At 40.1% G+C, this 20,438-nt stretch overlaps 1 protein-coding gene across 3 annotated transcripts in view; it reads left to right on the top strand.

The window, feature by feature from the left end:
- Window positions 1-3,074: 3,074 nt before the first annotated feature.
- The window catches only part of TESPA1 (thymocyte expressed, positive selection associated 1), a 54,762-nt gene continuing 37,398 nt past the window's right edge, over window positions 3,075-20,438 (top strand). For 2 of the 3 annotated variants that reach the window (XR_010749300.1, XM_066369697.1), the window contains exons 1-3: window positions 3,075-3,229; window positions 18,768-18,975; window positions 19,929-19,971. Coding sequence is in view for 2 of the 3 variants with exons in the window: in XM_066369697.1 (XP_066225794.1) it covers window positions 18,813-18,975; window positions 19,929-19,971 (206 nt within the window). In the remaining variant the exon portion in view is untranslated. Of the gene's footprint in view, window positions 3,230-6,903; window positions 7,104-18,767; window positions 18,976-19,928; window positions 19,972-20,438 lie in introns of those variants that run through there. The other variant, XM_066369699.1, reaches the window with a different exon arrangement.

Raw genomic sequence — 20,438 nt, 5'->3', positions numbered from 1 at the left:
TAGCTTTCAACCCTTCCTATAAGTAGATTATCCCCACTCTGTAGACAAGGAAGTTGGGACCTGGAGATGTTCATTAATGTGTCTTGGACCTACCAAGCCACCTAGCATCAGAGTTTGACTTCAAAAATCTACTTTCCTAACCATGAACCTACTTGTGTTTCTCAAAATGTTGATATCAATATTTTGGCCAGAACAATTGTTTCTTATGCTGAACAGTCCTGTACTTTGAAGACACACAGCATCTCTGGCCCTCAGGCACAGAATAGCAGGAGCAGCTTCCTATCACCCCAGCAGCTAAAATGCCCTCACATATTGACAAACTCCCTCTAGAGATGGCACTCTCCTTATCCCCAACACACTGAAAATAACTGGTAAAAGAAATACTCAATTTCAGCAACTTAGGGTTTAAAACAATTTTGAGCATTCCATCAGTTTAGGGCAGTGATGGGCAATCTTTTGAGCTTGGTGTGTCAAAATTTGCCAAAAAAACTGAGCATAACTCGAGTGGTGTGTCACTTTGAGAAAAAAACCATAATTTCACGGTATTTATAGTTTAAATAACAAAAAATGTATAATTGTAATATATAACTGTATTTAATAAAGCAAAAACTAATTATTTAACTTACCTGCTTAGTGACTTCTTTGTTCATCTGTCAGTCAGTTTCTTTTGTTGGTCCTGATATTATTTAACTTGTGTGGGGTGCTGTGAACTAAGATAAGTGAGGGGGAGGGGGCATTCTTTAACTAACCTGTCTATTAGTGACTTTTTTGTTGCTGAATTTCATTGGCTAAATCTTCAATTGAAGGTTGGTATTTTGTACACTTCAAGCCCAAGCAAGTGCTACTAACTTCATCTGTCAATCTGTTTCTTTTGTTGGTTTTGATATTATTTAATGCTGAGAATAAGGTCTCACAAAAGTATGTTGAGGGAAAAATTGTGAGTAAAGCCATTGCTATATTTTTCAGGGTGCTAAAAGTGTCTGGTAATGGGTTCCAGGCACTCCAAATTTCCTGTTCATAGTGGCACTCCTCTTGATTCTCCAAGCGGCACCTTCCCAGATTCTCAAGCTTTGATCTCAGGTCGACAAACACCTGAGCCCAGATGCTGTCTTGAAACTCTGCAAGTTGCATCTTATGTAAATTAAGATGGCTGCCGCTATTTCTAATGGCAGAAAACAGCACCCATAGCACAGGCCCTCGCCTCTCCCAGCCTCCCCCTCACTTATCTCAGTAATGATGGTCAATTAGAAATCCACGACACCCCAGAACAGTAGATTGGATGATGGTTGCTGTGGTTATGTGGTTGCTGATGATGGTGATTACAGAGCCCCCAGAGATGCGTCCCCCGAGGCATTCCGCTGCTCCCTGCTCCGCCAGCCAGAAGTGAGGACGAAGATCCCCTATCGGCCTGACTAGAAGTCCCAGAACTAGAGACACTCTGTGCCGGAGTTCTGTTGTTTTGGCCTACAGAACTCCGGCACAGAGTGTCTACATTACAGCAAATGTTTTATCTTCGGCTACTGCACCTGGCCATGCAGGAGTCAAGGATGAAATGTCCTTCTCAGCATGTGGCCCCATACTTCTCTGGTATGCAGCTGCGTGTCATCGAAAATGGCTACGCGTGTCAGTGCTGACACGCATGTCATAGGTTCGCCATGACAGGTTTAGGGTCTGTAGTTAATTTGCACAGAAAAGAACAGTAATAAAGAGACCAAGAAAGGGCTAGGTTTGGTTTTTTGCTTGTTAACTTTGAGATTATTCTAAAAAAACCCCTTATATTTACTATCTGCAGTATACTAGAAAATATGTTAGACATTTCCAACCTTTTGTGTGAATGAATGTGGTGTGTGTGTGTGGAGAGAGAGAAAAAGATTGAAAGAATGATTGTTTTACTGATATTATCCTTAAAGAAATCAATGTTTCGAAAACTTAACTCACCAAGAAAGAATTTTATTTAGGCTTCTTTAAAATACATCAGACCTATAGTGTGGTTATCCAACAAAACTGTTCTATTAGCAATTGGAAATGGAACTTGGAGACATGGTAAGAAGAGAACCAACTAAGTTATAACCAAAAACTCAGAAAGAAAAGAATGAACATGTGAAAATCAGTCACATTTAACACATGAGAGACATGGCCTGCACAATAGATATTGTGATAAATATTTGTAAATAAATGATACAGGGGAAGAAACAGAGTAGGATTGGACAGCTAGATAGGAGATAGCTGGAATGATGCCACAGCAGACAAAGAAGACATCATACTAATAGGTTTTGGAGAAGTGAGGAGAAACGCAGTCAATCCAGCTGAATTAGTTGGGCTGGGAGTGATTGAGGATGGGGAGAAAACTTCTGGAGTTTAATAAGCCTTCTTGGAATTGATAGCCAATAAGTTGAAGATATCTTCAGGGTATGCCGGAATTTTTTTTAATGCAGTTTAAAAAATTCCTTGAAAAAACAATTGTTTATTACAGAGAGAGAGAGAGAGAGAGAGAGAGAGAGAGAGAGAGAGGGAGGAAAACTTTGAAGTGGTTTGAACATAAAAACAAAATGCTAAGAAGTCAACCCAGAAAAACGTGACTCACGCTGGTAGACAGTATTCGAAAACAAGCTTCTGGGGAATTTACCAGAGTATGAAAGAGTTAGGGAAATAGATCCACTTTGTCTCAGAGTCTTCTCAAGTGTGTGATGGGGCTGTGAGCATCTTCTCTGAGATAAATGTGAGATCATTTTCCAGAGAGAGCTAGCTTTATCATCATTTTTAGACGCCTCCCCTCCTAGGGACAGAGAGCTTTATTTGGAGCAGTGGGGTCCAGTTATATGGTAGGAAGACTTCCCTATGCACATGCTGTTCAGGGGCTGCCCATTAGGAAACGATCTGTTGTTTTGGAGAGACCAAGTCAGCTCTCTGACGGGAAGGGCTCACTACTGGTGAGCTCGACACTCCGCAGATGCTTTGTTCTTCAGCCAGCCTCCTGAGCAAGGGCAGAGGATGTGGCCAGGGTAGGAGGCAGTAACTGTGCATATGTGAGTATGTGTGCATGTTTGTTTTCTCATTTCCGCTTCCCCTTTCAAACTGGCAACAGCAGTTTAATGAGGACAGAGAGAAAAGTAAATCATGCAACATGATACCGTCTCACTGTCCTCACAGAGATCCCCATGCCTGGGAAAGGGTGGGCCCAGCTTTGACAAGCGCTTTGCCTCAAACTTAGCTCTCTACCAGCAAGCAGGTAAGTGCAGCTTCCACTTCAATTTTTAGACAATAGTGATTTAGGGTGATACTGGGAGACAGAAGAAAACAAGTCAGAGAAAAAGTACTCTTTGAAGAAAGGGGAAAAGTCAGGAGAAAATCTCCCCACATTGGACTTCAACCTTAAAAATTTCATCATTGTGCCTTTTGGAACATGAGGGTTCCTTTACTTTCTTTTTCCTTCCGTTATCAAAGGGGTAGTCTTTCTAGGGTCACAAAACATGGCTTTCTTTGATGAACTAAATTAATATTTAGGAATTTTTTACCTTTCTCACTTGAGAAGTTTATCTCTGTGCCTTGCTGTGCTCACTTTTGCTGAAAATTCAATGAGATTCTAACTTGGACAGCTTCTCCAGGAGAAAAGTTTCTTAGCTTCATTGCAGGTCCCATTCTAGTGTCCATACTCTAATTATTAAGACTCCTTGACCTAAATCAGTTTTTCTTTTTGTGAGTATAGAGCTTTCTTCAGAAGCCATGGAACAAAGCTGTTGAGGAAATAAACTACAGAGAGGCAGATTGGGATTACATGTGAAGTTACACAACCGGGAGATACCAGGCCAAATTGACTGAAAGGCTCAAGAGAGATAACTTACCTGCCATGGTTGGTTTTCAACTGTATGTCTCAGAGATGGATCGATGAATACGTTGACTACTTCATGACTGACATATCCTGGAAGGGAGGGGGATGGATTCTGTGCTTCACCAACATTTTGTCTTAGTGGTAGCCAGGCTGGACCTGTCACCACCTACAAGAAGAGTTTTGGGGAGAGTAGAGGAGTGGAAAGATCCACTCTACTGGGGTTTTCCCAGGCCCCTGCTGTGCTACTGAGCTCACCAGTGGGTGAAGAAGAAGGAGCAGAACAAGGACAAGATAAAAGAACTCGAAAGAAGTGGTTTGATAGGACCACAAGGATTTGGAAAAGATAACTAGGCAAGTAATAGTGACTCCATCTACCACAAATGGCCTTGAATAGAGAGGCCAGGGGACTTTCTAGACAGTACACAGTAGTGCCAAGGATAGGAGGTTGAATGTTGAAGGTTTTCAACTTGTGTGTTCAAGCTTCAGACTTAAAAGTTGTTAGGCCTGAGTGGTTAGAGATAAAGATCTTGTGTGGTCTTCTGTAATGTGAAGCATTATTAGGAGGAGGGTAAACCAGGTTTGTTATCTATTTTTATATATTATCAGAAATAACAAGCTAAAGATATAAAAAGGGGATAAAGAGATCTACAAATGATTTCTTATTCACAGGCACCCCAGGAAGTTTAGAAATTCTTTACAACCATACCAAGAACACTTCCTCATAAATCCTTTGGTCCTCTGAAAGTTAGATGGAATTCAGTGATGAAACATTATGTAGTGGCCACAGAGACCCAACACAAGGTTAATGATTTGTATTCTAATAGAGAACGGAGAGGAAGTTTGGTCCTGCCTCTGACCATGATTTACAAAGTCCACTCTGGACTACAGAAGGGGGAAAGATCAGACACTTATTTTCATTTGACAGCTGTTCTGTTTTCCATGTAAAGGATAAGACCAGAGTGTGCAAGGCACCGTGCTCTGTGCCCTGCTTCTGCCCAGGCTTAATGCAAAAAGATGTAAACACAGACTTTGAGAAGAGAAGATTCAGATATTGTGAAAGAAAAAGAGGGAAGAATAGAAATTACTAGATGAGGGAAAAAGCTTCATTACCATGGAAATAGGACTGAAGAATTCAAGGTATCTGCTCATTCTGTGTCATCTTTAGACTAAACTCTAAACTGGTCCAGATGAACTAAATGGTTTTTGGGGTTTTTTTTTAGTATTTGTGTTTTTTATTAAATTTATTAGAGTGACATTGGCTAATTATATATGTGTCAAGCACACATTTTTATGATACATGATCTGCATTTTGCATTGTGCACCCACCATCCAAAGTCAAATTATCTTCCATTACCATAATATTTGGAAGCTTTTACCTTTTACTAACTCCAACCCCACTTCCCCCTGGTAACCACCATACTGTTGTCTGTGTCTATGAGTTTTTGTTTGTTTGCTTTTCCTTATTTATTTGTTGCCTTTGGTTTTATATCCTACACATGAGTGAAATCATATGGTTCTGAACTTTTTCTGTCTGACCTATTTCACTTAACATGATACTCTCAAGGTCCATTCATATTGTCACAAATAGCAGCATTCCATCTTTTCTTATTGTTGAGTAGTATTCCATTGTATATATGCGCTACATCATTTTTATCCAGTCATCTATTGAAGGACACTTTGGTTTTTTCCATGTCTTGGCCAAAGTGAATAATGCTGCAGTGAACATAACATAGGGGTGGCTATATCTTTGCAAAGAAATGTTTTCAATTTGGGGGAGTAGATATCCAGAAAAAGGGGTTACTGGGTCATATGGTAACTCTATCCTTAATTTTTTTTCTTTTTTTAAATTTTTATTTATTTATTTATTTTTACAAGGACAGAGAGTCAGAGAGAGGGACAGACAGGAACAGAGAGAGATGAGAAGCATCAATCATCAGTTTTTTTCGTTGTGACACCTTAGTTGCTCATTAATGCTTTGCCATATGTGCCCTGACCATAGAGCTACAGCAGACCGAGTAACCCCCCGCTCAAGCCAGCGACCCTGGGTCCAAGCTGGTGAGCTCTTGCCCAAATCAGATGAGCCTGCGCTCAAGCTGGCGACCTCGAACCTGGGTCCTCCGCAACCCAGTCCGACGCTCTACCACCCGGTCAGGCTCTATCTCTAATTTTTTGAGGAGCCTTCATATTATTTTCTGTAGTAGCTGTACCAGTTTACATTTCCACTGCAGTGAATGAGGGTTCATTTTTTTCCCACAACTTCTCCAACATCTGTTATATTATTCTTGAAGTCTTCAGAGCCTATCCAGATGAATAAAATTTAGTGTCTCTCAACACGGAGAACACAGGATAACTTTTTTCCAAATGTGCAACTTTATTATTTACTGTAGCAGTTTTAAGCCTTTCATAAAACTCATCAAAATTGTGGAAGTAGAAGAAAGAAAGAAAGAAAGAGAGAGAGAGAGAGAGAGAGAGAGAGAGAGAAAGAAAGAAAGAAAGAAAGAAAGAAAGAAAGAAAGAAAGAAAGAAAGAAAGAAAGAAAGAAAGAAAAGGGGATCTTAGATGGTCTTCTTTTAGTATTTATTCAGCTAAATGTATCTTGGGAATGATGAGATGAAAAAAGTGGGAAAAACTTATATTAATGAATTGGCATTTTTTTGGTATTATTTATCAAACAACATCTCCCTTTATTCCTGAAATAGATTGAACTGCTCCCTTAGATCATAGAAGTCTCAGAGTGCTCAAATGTTATTCTTAGAGTACTTTTTGTTCTGATAATCTTATAAACTGCAGTGGCATGAAAGAGGATTTGAAATTAAAAACATATTTCTTATCTATGAAGGCATGTGAGAAGACCTTGCAGTTGGGGTGTATATAATGGGGGATAGTCAGTCTAGCTTGAGGTAGAGTTTGCCCCATCCACAAAGAACATCAGCTGTCCTGGGGTTTTCCACAACCCTTTGCATTGGTGGCGACGTGTGTCTGGGTTGCAAGTGTGGAGAAGATGTGCAAGATCTTATGGGCCCCATCATGGAAACTCTGTTTCCTTTTCCTCTCCTCCCATGCTTGTTTTCATTCTCAGTCCCAGTTCACAGACACTGCTTGGGGTGTAGGAAATATAGAGACAGAAGAAAAGAGAGATCTGTCTGATACATGTCTTGGGGAGGAGATCCAGAGTGTTAAACAAAAACCTGGGACAGGGTCTTGGAGACCAAGAGTGGCAGGAAGAAGGCTATCTGACATAGAGGAAGCAGGCATCACCTGGGACTTAGAACTTGTAAGTGTGCTTTCCATTTATAACCATTAATATTCTACGTGGCTTCAGATAAGCCTTTCTCTCTCTCTCTCTCACTTTTAATTTCAATTGCAAAATGAGTGACCAGAATTATGTGGTCTCTCAGATCCCTTTGGACAGTAAGTAAGAATGAAGGGCCCAGTCATTGCATTGCATACTTTTCATCTGTGCTTAACGGCAGCATCCTTACTTGCCATCTGGATTTTACACACACTACTGGACTTAGCTGCCCACTCTTTCCTTCTTTCCTTATGCCCGAAAAAGTCCTAACTTTAGTAAATGTTTTAGACTGATTACTAATTTAGATTAATAATAACAATAGCTATCATTTATTTCACAACTCCAGAGACTTAATATGTATGGTGGGGCTAAAGGAAGTTTACAGTTGTGAGTACATGAAACACGGTGCTTGTTTTTGCATTATTATTTATTAGTTGCTGTATTATTTTCCAGAAGAACAACTGTAAACATATTTTTGCCCCACCCTGTATATTATCCAATTTTAACCCCCAATAACCCAACAAGTTTAATACATTATTTTTTTTACATGTTAAGATAGTTGAGTTTGGAGGAGATAAGTAATTTACCAAGGGCACATGCAGTAAGTAGATAGAACTGTGATTCCAGAAACAACAACAACAACAACAAAAAAACCATAACCTTATTCTGATTTCATAGCCCATCTCTTTCTACAGTTTTTCTTCTCAACAGTTGACCATTCTTCCTGAGACTATTGGAAATATTCCCATGGTGAGATAACTGTAAGCAAAACTGATATTTGCTAGGTGCAAATTAGTAGGCCCATACTACTTGTTAAATACTAAAATATGCCCACACCAAATTATGATAACTACACCTTTGAGTGCCATAAACCCTGCTATCCAAACACTTCCCACAAGATTCCCAAGACTGGCCACAAAACTCAGTGTCACACCAGCCATGCACTTCTAAGACTCGGCCACAGGGCTGCGTTTGGTGTCAACTCTGATTGGTCTATGCCATTCCATCACCATTGTTAAATGTTCTGAATTCCACAGCAATCTACAAGTAATGTGAATTTTCAGATAGATTTTTTTCCTTTCCACTAGAACTTAGTTGGGTCCTTGTTGCTAATCCACTCCATAAGGCTGAGGAAGGCAACGTTGCTTCATAATCAGTTGAAGTCATGAAAGAATACTATGCTAATAACCAAACACCTCCTTCACCAAGATTGTTGCAAAGTCAAGTATAGATTACTTTTAGTTTATGCTGCCTCTTCTATGCTAGGCTGTAAAATGGACAGCTTATGTAACGTGATATGGAGATTTTACTAAAAGTTTCTCCTTTCTTTTATCGCAAATTACATTTACTACTGACACATAAATGGTGATCTTAGTTATTTTTTTATTCTGTTATTAATGAAAAGACTGCACCTCAAGGCAGATCACCCTGTTGAGACCAATCTCAACATTATGATATCCTAAATATATGACCTTACGCAAGTCATGCATCTTTGAACTTCAGATAACAATAATTAGCTCAAAGGTGGTTGTCAGGATTAAGTAATGTATTTTCTAGAAAAATTTTATAAATAAATACAAGGTATTCATAATACATCTTACATATTGCTTTGACTTGTCCATATTAGTTTGTAAGGGAGCTCTGACTATATCTGATAAACAGAGACTGGAAGTATTTGATATTCTCAGTGTTGTAATAATAATATACTCATAAAGGTTTTCTCTGCTACTAAAGTTACTGCTTCTGATGATGATTTTTGTTCAAGGATATTAATTTCAAAGCTCTTAAACCACTCCCTAATATTAAACCAGTTGAGGTGACTTCTCCTAACTTCAACCTTGTCTGCTGTAATGTCTGTTGTAATTTCTGTTTTTAACTATAAACATCTTCAGAACAGAGAATTCTCTCCTACTCTACATGGTTGTGGTCAGATTTCAGAACACCTTACAGATTGTGAAAAAGTATCTGGGTAGTAAGCCTTGTGAGAAATGTAGGGAAGAAGAAAGGACAACGGGCTAGTGATGGTAGGGGAGGGAAAAATATGACTTTGGGATGACTCGGGAAAGTAGTTATGGAATCAGGATAGAGTTTTTTGTTGTTTTTTTTTAGGGTGTGATTATTGAGAATGTCACAGAAAAGATGGCAGACTTCAGATTTATATCCTCATAGGAAATAAAGATAATATTATAATACAAACCAGCATTGAGAAACATGGTATGGAGATTCCAGAAAGAAATTTTGACCAAAGAATAAAAATTTAGGATAAAAACTTCTAGGGAATTTTATTAAGAGAGGAAAATCTGATAGTTTAAGCTTATAAATTCAGTCAGATTAATGTGACCCCTATATAACCGTATTTTTCGCTCCATTAGACGCACCTGACCATAAGACACACCTAGAGTTTTTTTTTAAATTTTTTTAAGACTTTATTTATTTATTTTAAAGAGAGAGAGAGAGAAAGCATGTGTGTGAGAGAGAGAGAAGGGAGGGAGGAAGAGCAGGAAGTGTCAACTCCCATATGTGCCTTGACCAGGCAAGCCCAGGGTTTCGAACCTGTGACCTCAGTGTTCTAGGTTGACGCTTTATCCACTGCACCACCACAGGTCAGGCGAGACACACCTAGAGTTTTAAGGAGGAAAATAAGAAAAAAATATTCTGAACCAAATGGTGTGTTAAAATATTTAACAAAATACCATATTTTTTGCTCCATAAGAAGCATGGACATTTCCCCCTCCGCTTTTGAGGGGGGAAAAGTGCATCGTATGGAGCGAAAAATGTGATATATCAACAAAGTATTGGCTTGACTATGATTCAAGCCTTTTTCCTTTTCACTACAAGGAATATAAAATCTGTACGTTAAGAATTGAGACCATAGGGAAAGTCAGGAGTACCTGTCCTATGACATTAAGGAGGATTTTTCAGCACAGTGTAATTCTTACTGCTCTGCAGATACAGCATTTACTGAGCCCCTTCTGTTGCAGGGTACTGTGCTAGGCACTGAAATAAGATTTAGGGGATAGGCCACAAGAAGTAGTGGATAATGAAGAGAAAGGAAGCCATTTATCTCTTGTTGAATATACTATAATATGTGTGCTAGTTGTTAGAGGTAGGTAATGGAAAGCAGATGACTTGAGTAGAACTTCAAAGGGCAGATAGAATTTGTTTGGATAGAGAGGAATGTGGATGAACCTATATAAGCTAAAGCAAAAAAGCAGAAAAGTTCAAGTGCTGGAGGTCAGTGAGCAACATCTGACTGAATCACACACATTTGGGTTCCTTCTCAGCCTCCCTCATTCATGCTCAGAACTTTCCTAGGTCAGTGAATATTGGAAATCTAGAAACCCCTTAAGTCAGTGTTAATTTGAAAGGGAATTTACTAAATGGGAAGTAACTTCAGAAGCTACTGGACCATTTCCTAATTATTATGGAGAGAATTATGCACATTCATTTTACCACATATTATTCTTACAAATATTTCAAACTCAAGTAGAATAAATTCATAAACATTGGTATTAGCAACAAACTTATACAACATCGAATCCCACCATTCCATTTTCTAGAGGCTAAAACCAATTTCCAAGTAGAAAATATAGAATGACTTGATGGTCCTATACAGAGCCACATTTGCTGTGGGGGCAGTGTACCTCCCAATCGCAAGGAACATTTCACAGACTAGCTAAATTGGCGTTCAAGAGTAAGACTCCTGGCTTCAAGTTCAAGATGGTGGAGTAGGAAGAGTCTGAGCTCACTTCCTTTTATTGGCACCAAAACTACAACTACATATAGAACAACTATCTCTGAGAACAACCTGAAAACTAATAGTAGAACAGATTTTCAACAACTATGTATATAAATCAAAAGCCACATTGAGATAGGTAGGAGGGGTAAAGACTATGTCTAGTCAGGAGCTATTCTACCCTCCACTCCCCATATGGTGACTAACAAGTAGATGGGATATCACAACAACAGAGGTGGTCCCCAAAGAACAAAGAGCCTGAGCCCTATCCTAGGGGACCTGTACCAGAAAGAGGCACCCCCCATAATGTCTGTCTTTGAAAACCAACAAGGCTTGGGTCAGGGCTTATAGAGCCAAAGGGCTGTGGGAAACCCAGGTTGCACTCTTTCTGAGTCCCAGCACAGAGGCAGCAGTTGGAAAAGGATCTAGGTCATATATGAATGCGATACATTGACTACTTTTAAGATGTGTGCTAGAGGGATAGGGATTTATTGGAACTTTCTCCTGAGTCAGAAGTGCTGGTGGGTGCTGTCTCCCCCAATCCCGTTCTTTACTCTTCTCCCACTTAGCTGATGTGATGCTGGCAGGTGCCATTTCTGACACTCCCCATGAATCTTGCTAATACTCTTTACCTCACCTGGCATTTCCCTGAGGACTCATCAACTTTTCACCCCTCCAAAGTAGCTCCTTTCCTGCCACACCCAGTGCAGGCCTCGGTCAGCACCAGCACTCAACAGTGTGCAACAGCATGGCTGAGCCTCACAGCCAGCTACACCAAATGCTTGCCCTGCACACCAGTGAGCCAGCAACAGTTGTGGCCAGGCCTCACAGCCAGCAGGCTAGGGACCAGCCTCCATAAAATTGTTTCCATAGCAGTTGTGGCCTAACCGCAACAAGAGATCACACACATCCATCCAAGGAACACCTCTGGAGCATCTGGCTCAGGTAACGAGGGATTCCACTACTGGGCCCCTCAAGGCCACATTTTTAAGACCAGGAGACATAGCTGACCTACCTAATATATAGAAATAAACAGACAAAATGAGGAGAAAAAAGAATATGTTCCAAACAAAATAAAACAAAAAGACAAACCCCTAGAGAAAGAACTAATTGAAACTGAGGTAAGCTGTCTACTAGATAAAGAGTACAAAGTAATAGGCATAAAGATGCTCATCAAACTCTGCATACAAGTGGGTAAACTCAGTGAGAATTTCAACAAAGAGATAAATTTTTTTTAAAAAAAGAACTGGCCTGACCAGGTGGTGGCGCAGTGGATAGAGCGTCGGACTGGGATGCGGAAGACCCAGGTTCGAGACCCCGAGGTCACCAGCTTGAGCGCGGGCTCATCTGGTTTGAGCAAAAAAAAAGCTCACCAGCGTGAACCCAAGGTCGCTGGCCCCAGCAAGGGGTTACTCAGTCTGCTGAAGGCCCGTGGTCAAGGCACATATGAGAAAGCAATCAATGAACAACTAAGGTGTTGCAAAGCGCAATGAAAAACTAATGATTGATGCTTCTCATCTCTCTCCGTTCTTGTCTGTTTGTCCCTGTCTATCCCTTTCTGACTCACTCTCTGTCTCTGTAAAATAAATAAATAAATAAATAAATAAAAAAAAAAAAAAAAAAAAGAACTGATCAGAACTGAAGAATATAACAACTGAAATGAAAAATACGCTGCAGGGAATCAACAGCAAATCAGATGACACAAAAAAATCAATCAGCAATCAGAAAAACATGATTGTGGGAATCACCCTGTGGAAGATCAAAAAAACCCCGAAAACCTGAAAAAGAATGAGGAAAGCATAAAGGACCTCTGGGACAACATCAAATGTACTAATATTTGAATCATAAGGGTCCAGAAGGAGAAAAGAAAGCAAAAGGGGCATAAAATGTATTTGAAGAAATAATGGTTGCAAACTTTCCTAACCTAGAAAAGGAAAAAGACACACAAGTCCAGGATGTACAGAGAGTCCCAACCAAGATGAACCCAAAGAGACCCACACCAAGACACATTTTAATTAAGTTGTTAAAAGTTAAAGATAAAAAGATCTTAAAAGCATCGAAAGATAAACAAATAGTTATATACTCAGCCATAAAAAAAAAAAAGAAATCTTGCCATTGCAACAACATGGATAGACCTAGAAGGTATTATGCTATGTGAAATAAGTCAGAGAAAGACAACTACTGTATTTTTTCACTTATATGTGAAATCTAAAAAACTAAACAAATGAACAATCAAAACAGACTCATAGATACAGAAAAACTGATAGTTGCCAGAGGGGTAAGGGGTAGGCAAAAAGGTTTAGGGGATTAAGAGGTAAAATTTTATAATTATAAGGTAAATAGGTAACAGAAATATAAAGTGCAATACACAGAAAACAGTCAATAATTTCACAATGACTGTGTGTGGTGACAGATGGATACTGGACTTCTTGTGGTGATCACTTTGTAAAATATATAAATGTCAAATCACTGTGTTAGACACCCAAAACTAATATAATATTGTTTGTGAACTATATCAACTATACCAGGGGTCCCCAAACTTTTTACACAGGGGCCAGTTCATTGTCCCTCAGACCGTTGGAGGGCCGGACTATAAAAAAACTATGAACAAATCCCTATGCACACTGCACATATCTTATTTTAAAGTAAAAAAATAAAATGGAAACAAATACAATATTTAAAATAAAGAACAAGTAAATTTAAATCAACAAACTGACCAGTATTTCAATGGGAACTATGCTCCTCTCACTGACCACCAATGAAAGAGGTGCTCTTTCCGGAGTGTGGCAGGGACGGGATAAATGGCCTCAGGGGGCCGCATGCAGCCCGCGGGCCGTAGTTTGGGGACCCCTGAACTATACTTTAACTAAAATGAGCTTTACATTCCAGAATTGAAAAAAGAAAGAAAAATAAAATCTAATTGACTTGCCAGAGGTTTATTAATTGCATACAAAGATTGGAAAGCTATCATTTCCCGATTTCTAATCAATGCTCTTTTCACCACACCAAATTTCATTGTACATACGGGTGTATGATTTTGTGTGACTTGTTTGGAGGAAATATCTCCATGCTCTTCTCTTTATTACAAGGGGTCCCCAGGCCTTACAAGGTGCTATCTTGACAGCTGTGTGCCCCAGATTCTTCAGTTCTTTCTGACACTTGCACTGCTGATGTGCTTGTCTGATAATCATTTGCCGCTTCCTCCAGATTTCCACAAATACCCACTCTCTTATCTCCCAGCAGCACAACTTCCTGTTGTTACCACTAACTAGACAATTTCTCCCTGCCTCATAATACTGCTGTGTTTATAGTGTCCCTTATAACATTCCATGCACGTGTCTCTACAGCCAAAGTGTGGCAGAGATTGGGGAATATTAGCTTATTCAATTCCCTGGTCCATGTCTGATTTTCCATAGTTGCATCTTTTATTTCATATTTGAGACCATTGTTGACTTTTCAAAAGAAGAAATTATTCAATTACTACCTAAATTGCTTAGAAAATGGCTATCATTCTTAATAGGCGGTAGAGTCTTAACTGGTTCAGCCTTGTTGTTGTCATAATAAAATAATAATCATTTATTTGTAAACCTTTCTTGGAAACTCTTAAGTACTGAGGATTGTTTTTCCATAGGAATTTCTTTAGGTATTTACATTGGGTAAACTTTTCTTCATAGGGCAGAACAAATAGAAATATATAGTTAAGAAAATACAACTAATGATTCATTCATTTGGAGAATAAGTATTTACTAAGTAACTGCAATGAGTTAGGCTCTGTTTTAGATATTAGGAACACAACAGTGAACAACCCAGACAAAAATCTCTGTCCTCATGGAACTTATATTCTAATTATAAAAGTAAAACAATAAATTATTTCAACAAATAAAATATAAATTATTTTAGTGATGACAATGAAGAAGAAAATTAAGCAGGTAAAGAACTCAGTGAAAAGTGACCATTGTAGGCTGTAGAATTCAGGCCTGGCTTCATGGAGAAAGTTGATTAAGAGTTGAACTTTGCAGGTTAAGTGTGCCAAAGGGTGAGTGACTGAAAGGGAGTGAGGGGGGGAGGTAAGAACATGAGAAAAACCTAGAATGAATAAAAAGATAAGAATTTTCAGGGGAAATTAGCTGGTATGAGTGTGATGTTGTTTCAAACATGTGGGAAGACTATAAAATAGATTCATATCACAGAAGATGTTGAAACTCAAGAAGAGGTCTCCATCTTCCATCTCGATTAGTGAGTGTCTGCACTGTGCTAAGCTAGAGTGCCCTGACTGGGAAACTAAGACCAGAAAGAGAGACTGAGTTTTCCAATATTATACCATCAGCAAGTGGGCATCACGTATTCCTCCTTCCCTCTTTTTTCCTTTCTCTCTCTCTCTTTTCCTTCTTTCCTTCCTTCCTTCCTTCCTTCCTTCCTTCCTTCCTTCCTTCCTTCCTTCCTTCCTTCCTTCCTTCCTTCCTTCCTTCCTTCTCTCCTTCCCTTCCCTTCTTCTCTCTTTCTTTCTTTCTTTCTTTCTTTCTTTCTTTCTTTCTTTCTTTCTTTCTTTCTTTCTTTCTTTCTTTCTTTCTCTCTCTTTCTTTTCCTTCCTCCCTTCCTCCCTCCTTCCCTCCTTTCTTCCTTCCTTCCTTCCTTCCTTCCTTCCTTCCTTCCTTCCTTCCTTCCTTCCTTCCTTCCTTCCTTCCTTCTTTTCCTTCCTTCCTACCTTCCCTCTTTCTTCTCTTTCTTTCTTCTCTCCTTTCCTACCCTCCTGCCTTTCTCTCTTTCTTTTAAATTCCCCTAATCACCAAAAACCTTCTTGTGAACTAAAGAGTTCTTGTGCTTTAAGTGAACTCCATTTGCTCTGAGAATTAAAGACAATTTAAAGACAATAAGCAAGTCAGCCTTTGACATGTTCTTTTCTGGATTCACTGACACTAAACTACTTAATATTTTGAGGTGCAAGACTAACTAGATAAATAAACTCTGATCAAGACTTTTTAGATTCTTTTCCTACAATATTTCCAGTGGCAGTTTCATCCTCTTTTTTTTTTTTTTTAATATTAAGTGAGAGGAGGGGAGGCATAGAGACAGACTTCTGCATGTGCCCTGACCAGAATCCACCCAGCAGGCCCACCATGGGGTACACTCTGCCCAGCTGGGGCCACTGCTATGTTGCTCAGCAACTGAGCTATTTTAGTGCCTGAGGCCAAGGCCATGGAGCCATCCTTAGCTCCTGGGGCCTACTTGTTTGAACCATTTGAGCCATGGCTGCAAGAAGGAAAGAGAGAAAGAGGCAGAGAGAGAAGGGGGAAGGGGGAAGAAGCAGATGGGCACTTCTCCTGTGTGCCCTGACCAGGAATCAAACCTGGGACTTCCACACGCCAGGCCAATGCTCTACTGCTGAGCCAACCGGCCAGGGCACTTCCTCTTTTTATCAACTCATGACAGCCCTAACCAAAGAACAAATTATCTCTGCTACCCCTCTTTGTGGCTTCCCTATGTCACAAGCTTAATTCAATCATTTAATTTCCCTTAAAAAGCACAGACAGTGGACAAAAAGTCAGTTGCCTAGCATAAACAAAGCTTCATACTGCCAACTGCTGTTGCTCCTTGGCGAAAACTATTCTTAGGTTGGACCACAGTAAAAGAATTAAGATCAGACAATAATAATCATGTATTGTTTTCCTCTGGATTGTTTTTGTCTGTAGCAAGCAGAGACATTCAGATAAATTTTATTGTCCTAGGAATGTGTTTTATATTCAGGTTGTTCTCTTGAAAAATAGCTACTTTAATGCCTAAATTTTTAGTTGAATGCCACAGTAATGATTTGCCTTTAAATGTTTGAAGAATAGAAGTCTCTGGAAACTGGCACTTTCCTTATATTTTTCCCCTTTACCCTAACAGTTAAAATTTTGTTATGAAGATGAGGTGTTGTGTCAGCTCCATGGAACAGAGCGACGGGCAGTAGGGAGCAATGCTCTCAATCCCACTGACTCACTGTCATGAGTGCGGCAGGAGGACAGAACAAAAACCAATAAATGTTTATTCACCTCTAGTCCTTTTTTTTTTTTCATTTTTCCGAAGCTGGAAATGGGGAGGCAGTCAGACAGACTCCCACATGCGCCCGACCGGGATCCACCCGGCATGCCCACCAGGGGGCGATGTTCTGCCCCTCTGGGGCATCTCTCTGTTGCATCCAGAGCCATTCTAGCGCCTGGGGCAGAGGCCACAGAGCCATCCCCAGCGCCTGGGCCATCTTTGCTCCAATGGAGCCTCGGCTGCGGGAGGGGAAGAGAGAGAGACTGAGAGGAAGGAGAGGGGGAGGGGTGGAGAAGCAGATGGGCACTTCTCCTGTGTGCCCTGGCCGGGAATTGAACCTGGGACTCCTGCAGGCCAGGCCAACGCTCTACCGCTGAGCCAACCGGCCAGGGCCCACCTCCAGTCTTTTTAAGTTCTATTTGGACAATTAAATAATTACTCTCCTCTTTCTTTCTCTTTGAATAAATAAATGGCTAGTGCCATCACAATGAACCTTTTGAAGAACACAGAGGTGCTGATTAGGCAGTGCTAAAAGAAATATAAACACATTGATGAACTAAGGAATTAACTTATAGCTGTGGAGAAACCCAAGTTCACGAAGTCGAAAGTGATGATTCTGAAGGTAGTGGCTGCTAATTGTTTAAGGCAAGGTCTCCTTGTTGTTGTTTTAGAGAGATAGAAAATGAGAGAGAGAGAGAGAGAGAGGAAGGAAAGAGATGAGAAGCATTAACTCATAGTTGAGTCACTTTAGTTGTTCATTGATTGCTTCTTATACGTGCCTTGACCCGGGGGCTGAAGCTGAGTCAGTGACCCCTTGGTCAAGCCAGCGACCTTGGGATCATGTTAATGATACCACGCTCAAGCCAGCAACCTGCACTCAAGCTGATGAGCCCACACTCAAGTCCACGAGTGCGCGCTCAAGCCAGTAACCTCAGGGTTTCAAACTGGGGACCTCTGCATCCCAAGTTGATGCTCTATTTACTGCACCACCACTGGTCAGGCTCCTTGCTATTTTTATTGTGAAATTATTTTCCTGAGAGAAATCCTATATGAACCCCTATATGTAAAAGAGGAAACAAAAATGAACAAACCCAGAGTGACTAGTTAGAGTGGTAACCTGTTTGTGGGACTTTAGAAAAGCTGTTCAACCTTTGAGATTTGAGACTTCTTCATACACCTTTATGAGAATCAAATAAAGTGAATTTTTTATTTTTTTAATTTTATTTTTATTTAGACAATAAATTTTAACAAGGTGATATTGGTCAACTAGAGTACATAGATTTAGAGAAAACATCTCCACATCACTTGGACAGTTGATTATATTGTATACCCATCACCCAAAGTCAAATCATCTTCCATCACTTTATATTTGTTTCTCTTTATGCCCCTCCCTTCCTCCCATCCCCCTCCCTCTCCTCCCTTCCTGTCCCACTGGTAACCACTGCACTCTTATCTATGTCCATGAATCTCTAAGGTGAATTTTATAAATTGCAAACTTATAGATATTTAGATATTTTAATGTCAAGGAAGATTCTTAAACAATATTCTTAAGAATAAAAGAAAAATGTTTTCTAATACACCATTTCAGCTATCATGAAACATAAGAAGAGTTCTTTCAATGTCCCTTAACCATATGATATTTGAAGTTTCTAGACATACAGATTTGAAAGACTTGTCCTGGTGTTTGAATTCTTCAGAGCATTCCTCTCTTTTTTTTTTTTTTTTTTTGGAAGATGAAGGAAGGACTAGACATCTCCCACCTCCCTAACGCAAGCAGAGAGATCATGCTCCTTTGTGCAGATCCAAGAAGATGTGGGGTCGGGGGACACCCTGGTAGTGGTGGTTTTGGAATAGAAGATGAGGGAGTATCACTGTGCTTCAACTCTCAGGGCAGCATCACTGTGGCAGGAGACCCTGAAGTCTGAACCAAGACCATGGAGGGCTCTGTGCTGAGCCCCACATCCTGGGAAAGGCGCCGGGCCTGGCTCCGTCAGAGCCATCACTGGCAGACCCAGGTTCTGGAAGAGGAGGCTGAAGCTGCCCTGCAGGATGTCCCAGACCCTGAGCCTTCCAGCCTGGATGATGTTTTCCAGGAAGGTAAGAGTTAGACATCAAACAGACTTTGGTAGGGAAAATGTGGCAATAGGCACAGACCTGCCAAGTATGGGCAGTGGGTTCCTTGTTTTAGGCTAGGCTTTCAGGGAGGCTCATTTTGACTGGTTTAAATGAGTTTTAAGGGGAGAAGTAATACAAAATATGAATTATGTGAAAAAGAGACGAGCATGAGATTAGGAAACAGAAGGAAGCCTATTTTTGTGTCATCTTGTAGTGCCTGAGGCCAGGGTTCTCCTTGAATGCTTGGGGGTGTTTCTATTTTGTCTGTGTTGCAAATTCATAGGACCTGAATGCTTTGACTCTGGCCAAAACTTTGTCACTAACAAGCTGTGTGACCTTTGGCAAGTCACTCACCTCTCTGAGACGTATGTGTCCAGAGACAGATATGTAGTACCTTTTCTACAGTAGTAGTACCTTTTCTACAGTAGTAGCACCTTTTCTACATGCCTCTCAGAGCTTCTTTGAGTTTCAAATGAGTCTACAGCCATTGGAGAGAAAAAATCTTACATAAATAAACTCATTCTTGATTATTTAGTAGGAAACAAAAATCAATACTTTTCTGTTTGTTTGGTTTTGGGGTTTTTTTTTGTTTGTTTTTTATTGTTTTGTTTTTATTGTTTTTATTTGTTTGTTTGTTTTTAAGGAGAAAGAGTCACTCTTAATTCCAAATCTTCAGGGAAAGAGAGCAGTGGGCCTGACATCTGGGCATTTTCCAGGTTCCTGGAAGGAATGGGATAGGAGAGCAAAGAGAAGAAATACCCACTAATTTTACAGATGGGTATATTCCTTTTGTGTCTTAAAAAAAGTTTTATAGGGGAGAAAAAAGGATTCATGATGTGGCTTATGTGAGAATAAACTTGAGAACAGGGTGAGTTGCAGGGAAGGAGTCTGATTTCCTTCAGTTCTCACAGTGATCTGATGTCTGACTTTCCCAGGGAACCCAATCACGAAGATTGAAGACTGGCTGCAAGACTGTGGGTGAGTGCCGGATGCGTTGGGATGGGGTGCAGTAAGTTTGGATATGCTAATAGGCACTCACTCATGGGAACTCAGAAACAGGAAAATGAATTTGAATTGGGCTTAGTGATTAGAAGTGAGGTTGAGAGGAAGGCAATGGTTGGGGTGAGTGTGGGCATTGGGGCTATGATTCAAGTGCAACTCTAGGACAAAACTAATTTAGGGTGGAGGTCTGGAAATATAGGGTGGATCTGTTCTAAAGTCAAGAATGATGGAAATCTGCAGCTTTGAGGAATGGCTGGGCTCAGTTCCAAATCCCTCCTCTACTGCTTTTCCCTTTAGGCTGAAGTCTAAACACTGTGTAACAAAAGAGGTTAGAAATCTAATTGTTCTTAGGATTAGGGTAATTCATCATTATATTGTTTACTTCTACTGCATAATACAGAACAAGGGGCTAAGGATTTACCCTACTCATTCAAAGCAGTGAA

This window comes from Saccopteryx leptura, chromosome 2 (genome assembly GCF_036850995.1).
Source record: "Saccopteryx leptura isolate mSacLep1 chromosome 2, mSacLep1_pri_phased_curated, whole genome shotgun sequence".
In the NCBI taxonomy this organism is placed as follows: Eukaryota; Metazoa; Chordata; class Mammalia; order Chiroptera; family Emballonuridae; genus Saccopteryx; species Saccopteryx leptura.
The sequence above is the reverse complement of the archived record's forward strand: the minus strand, read 5'-3'. Positions and strand labels throughout refer to the sequence as shown.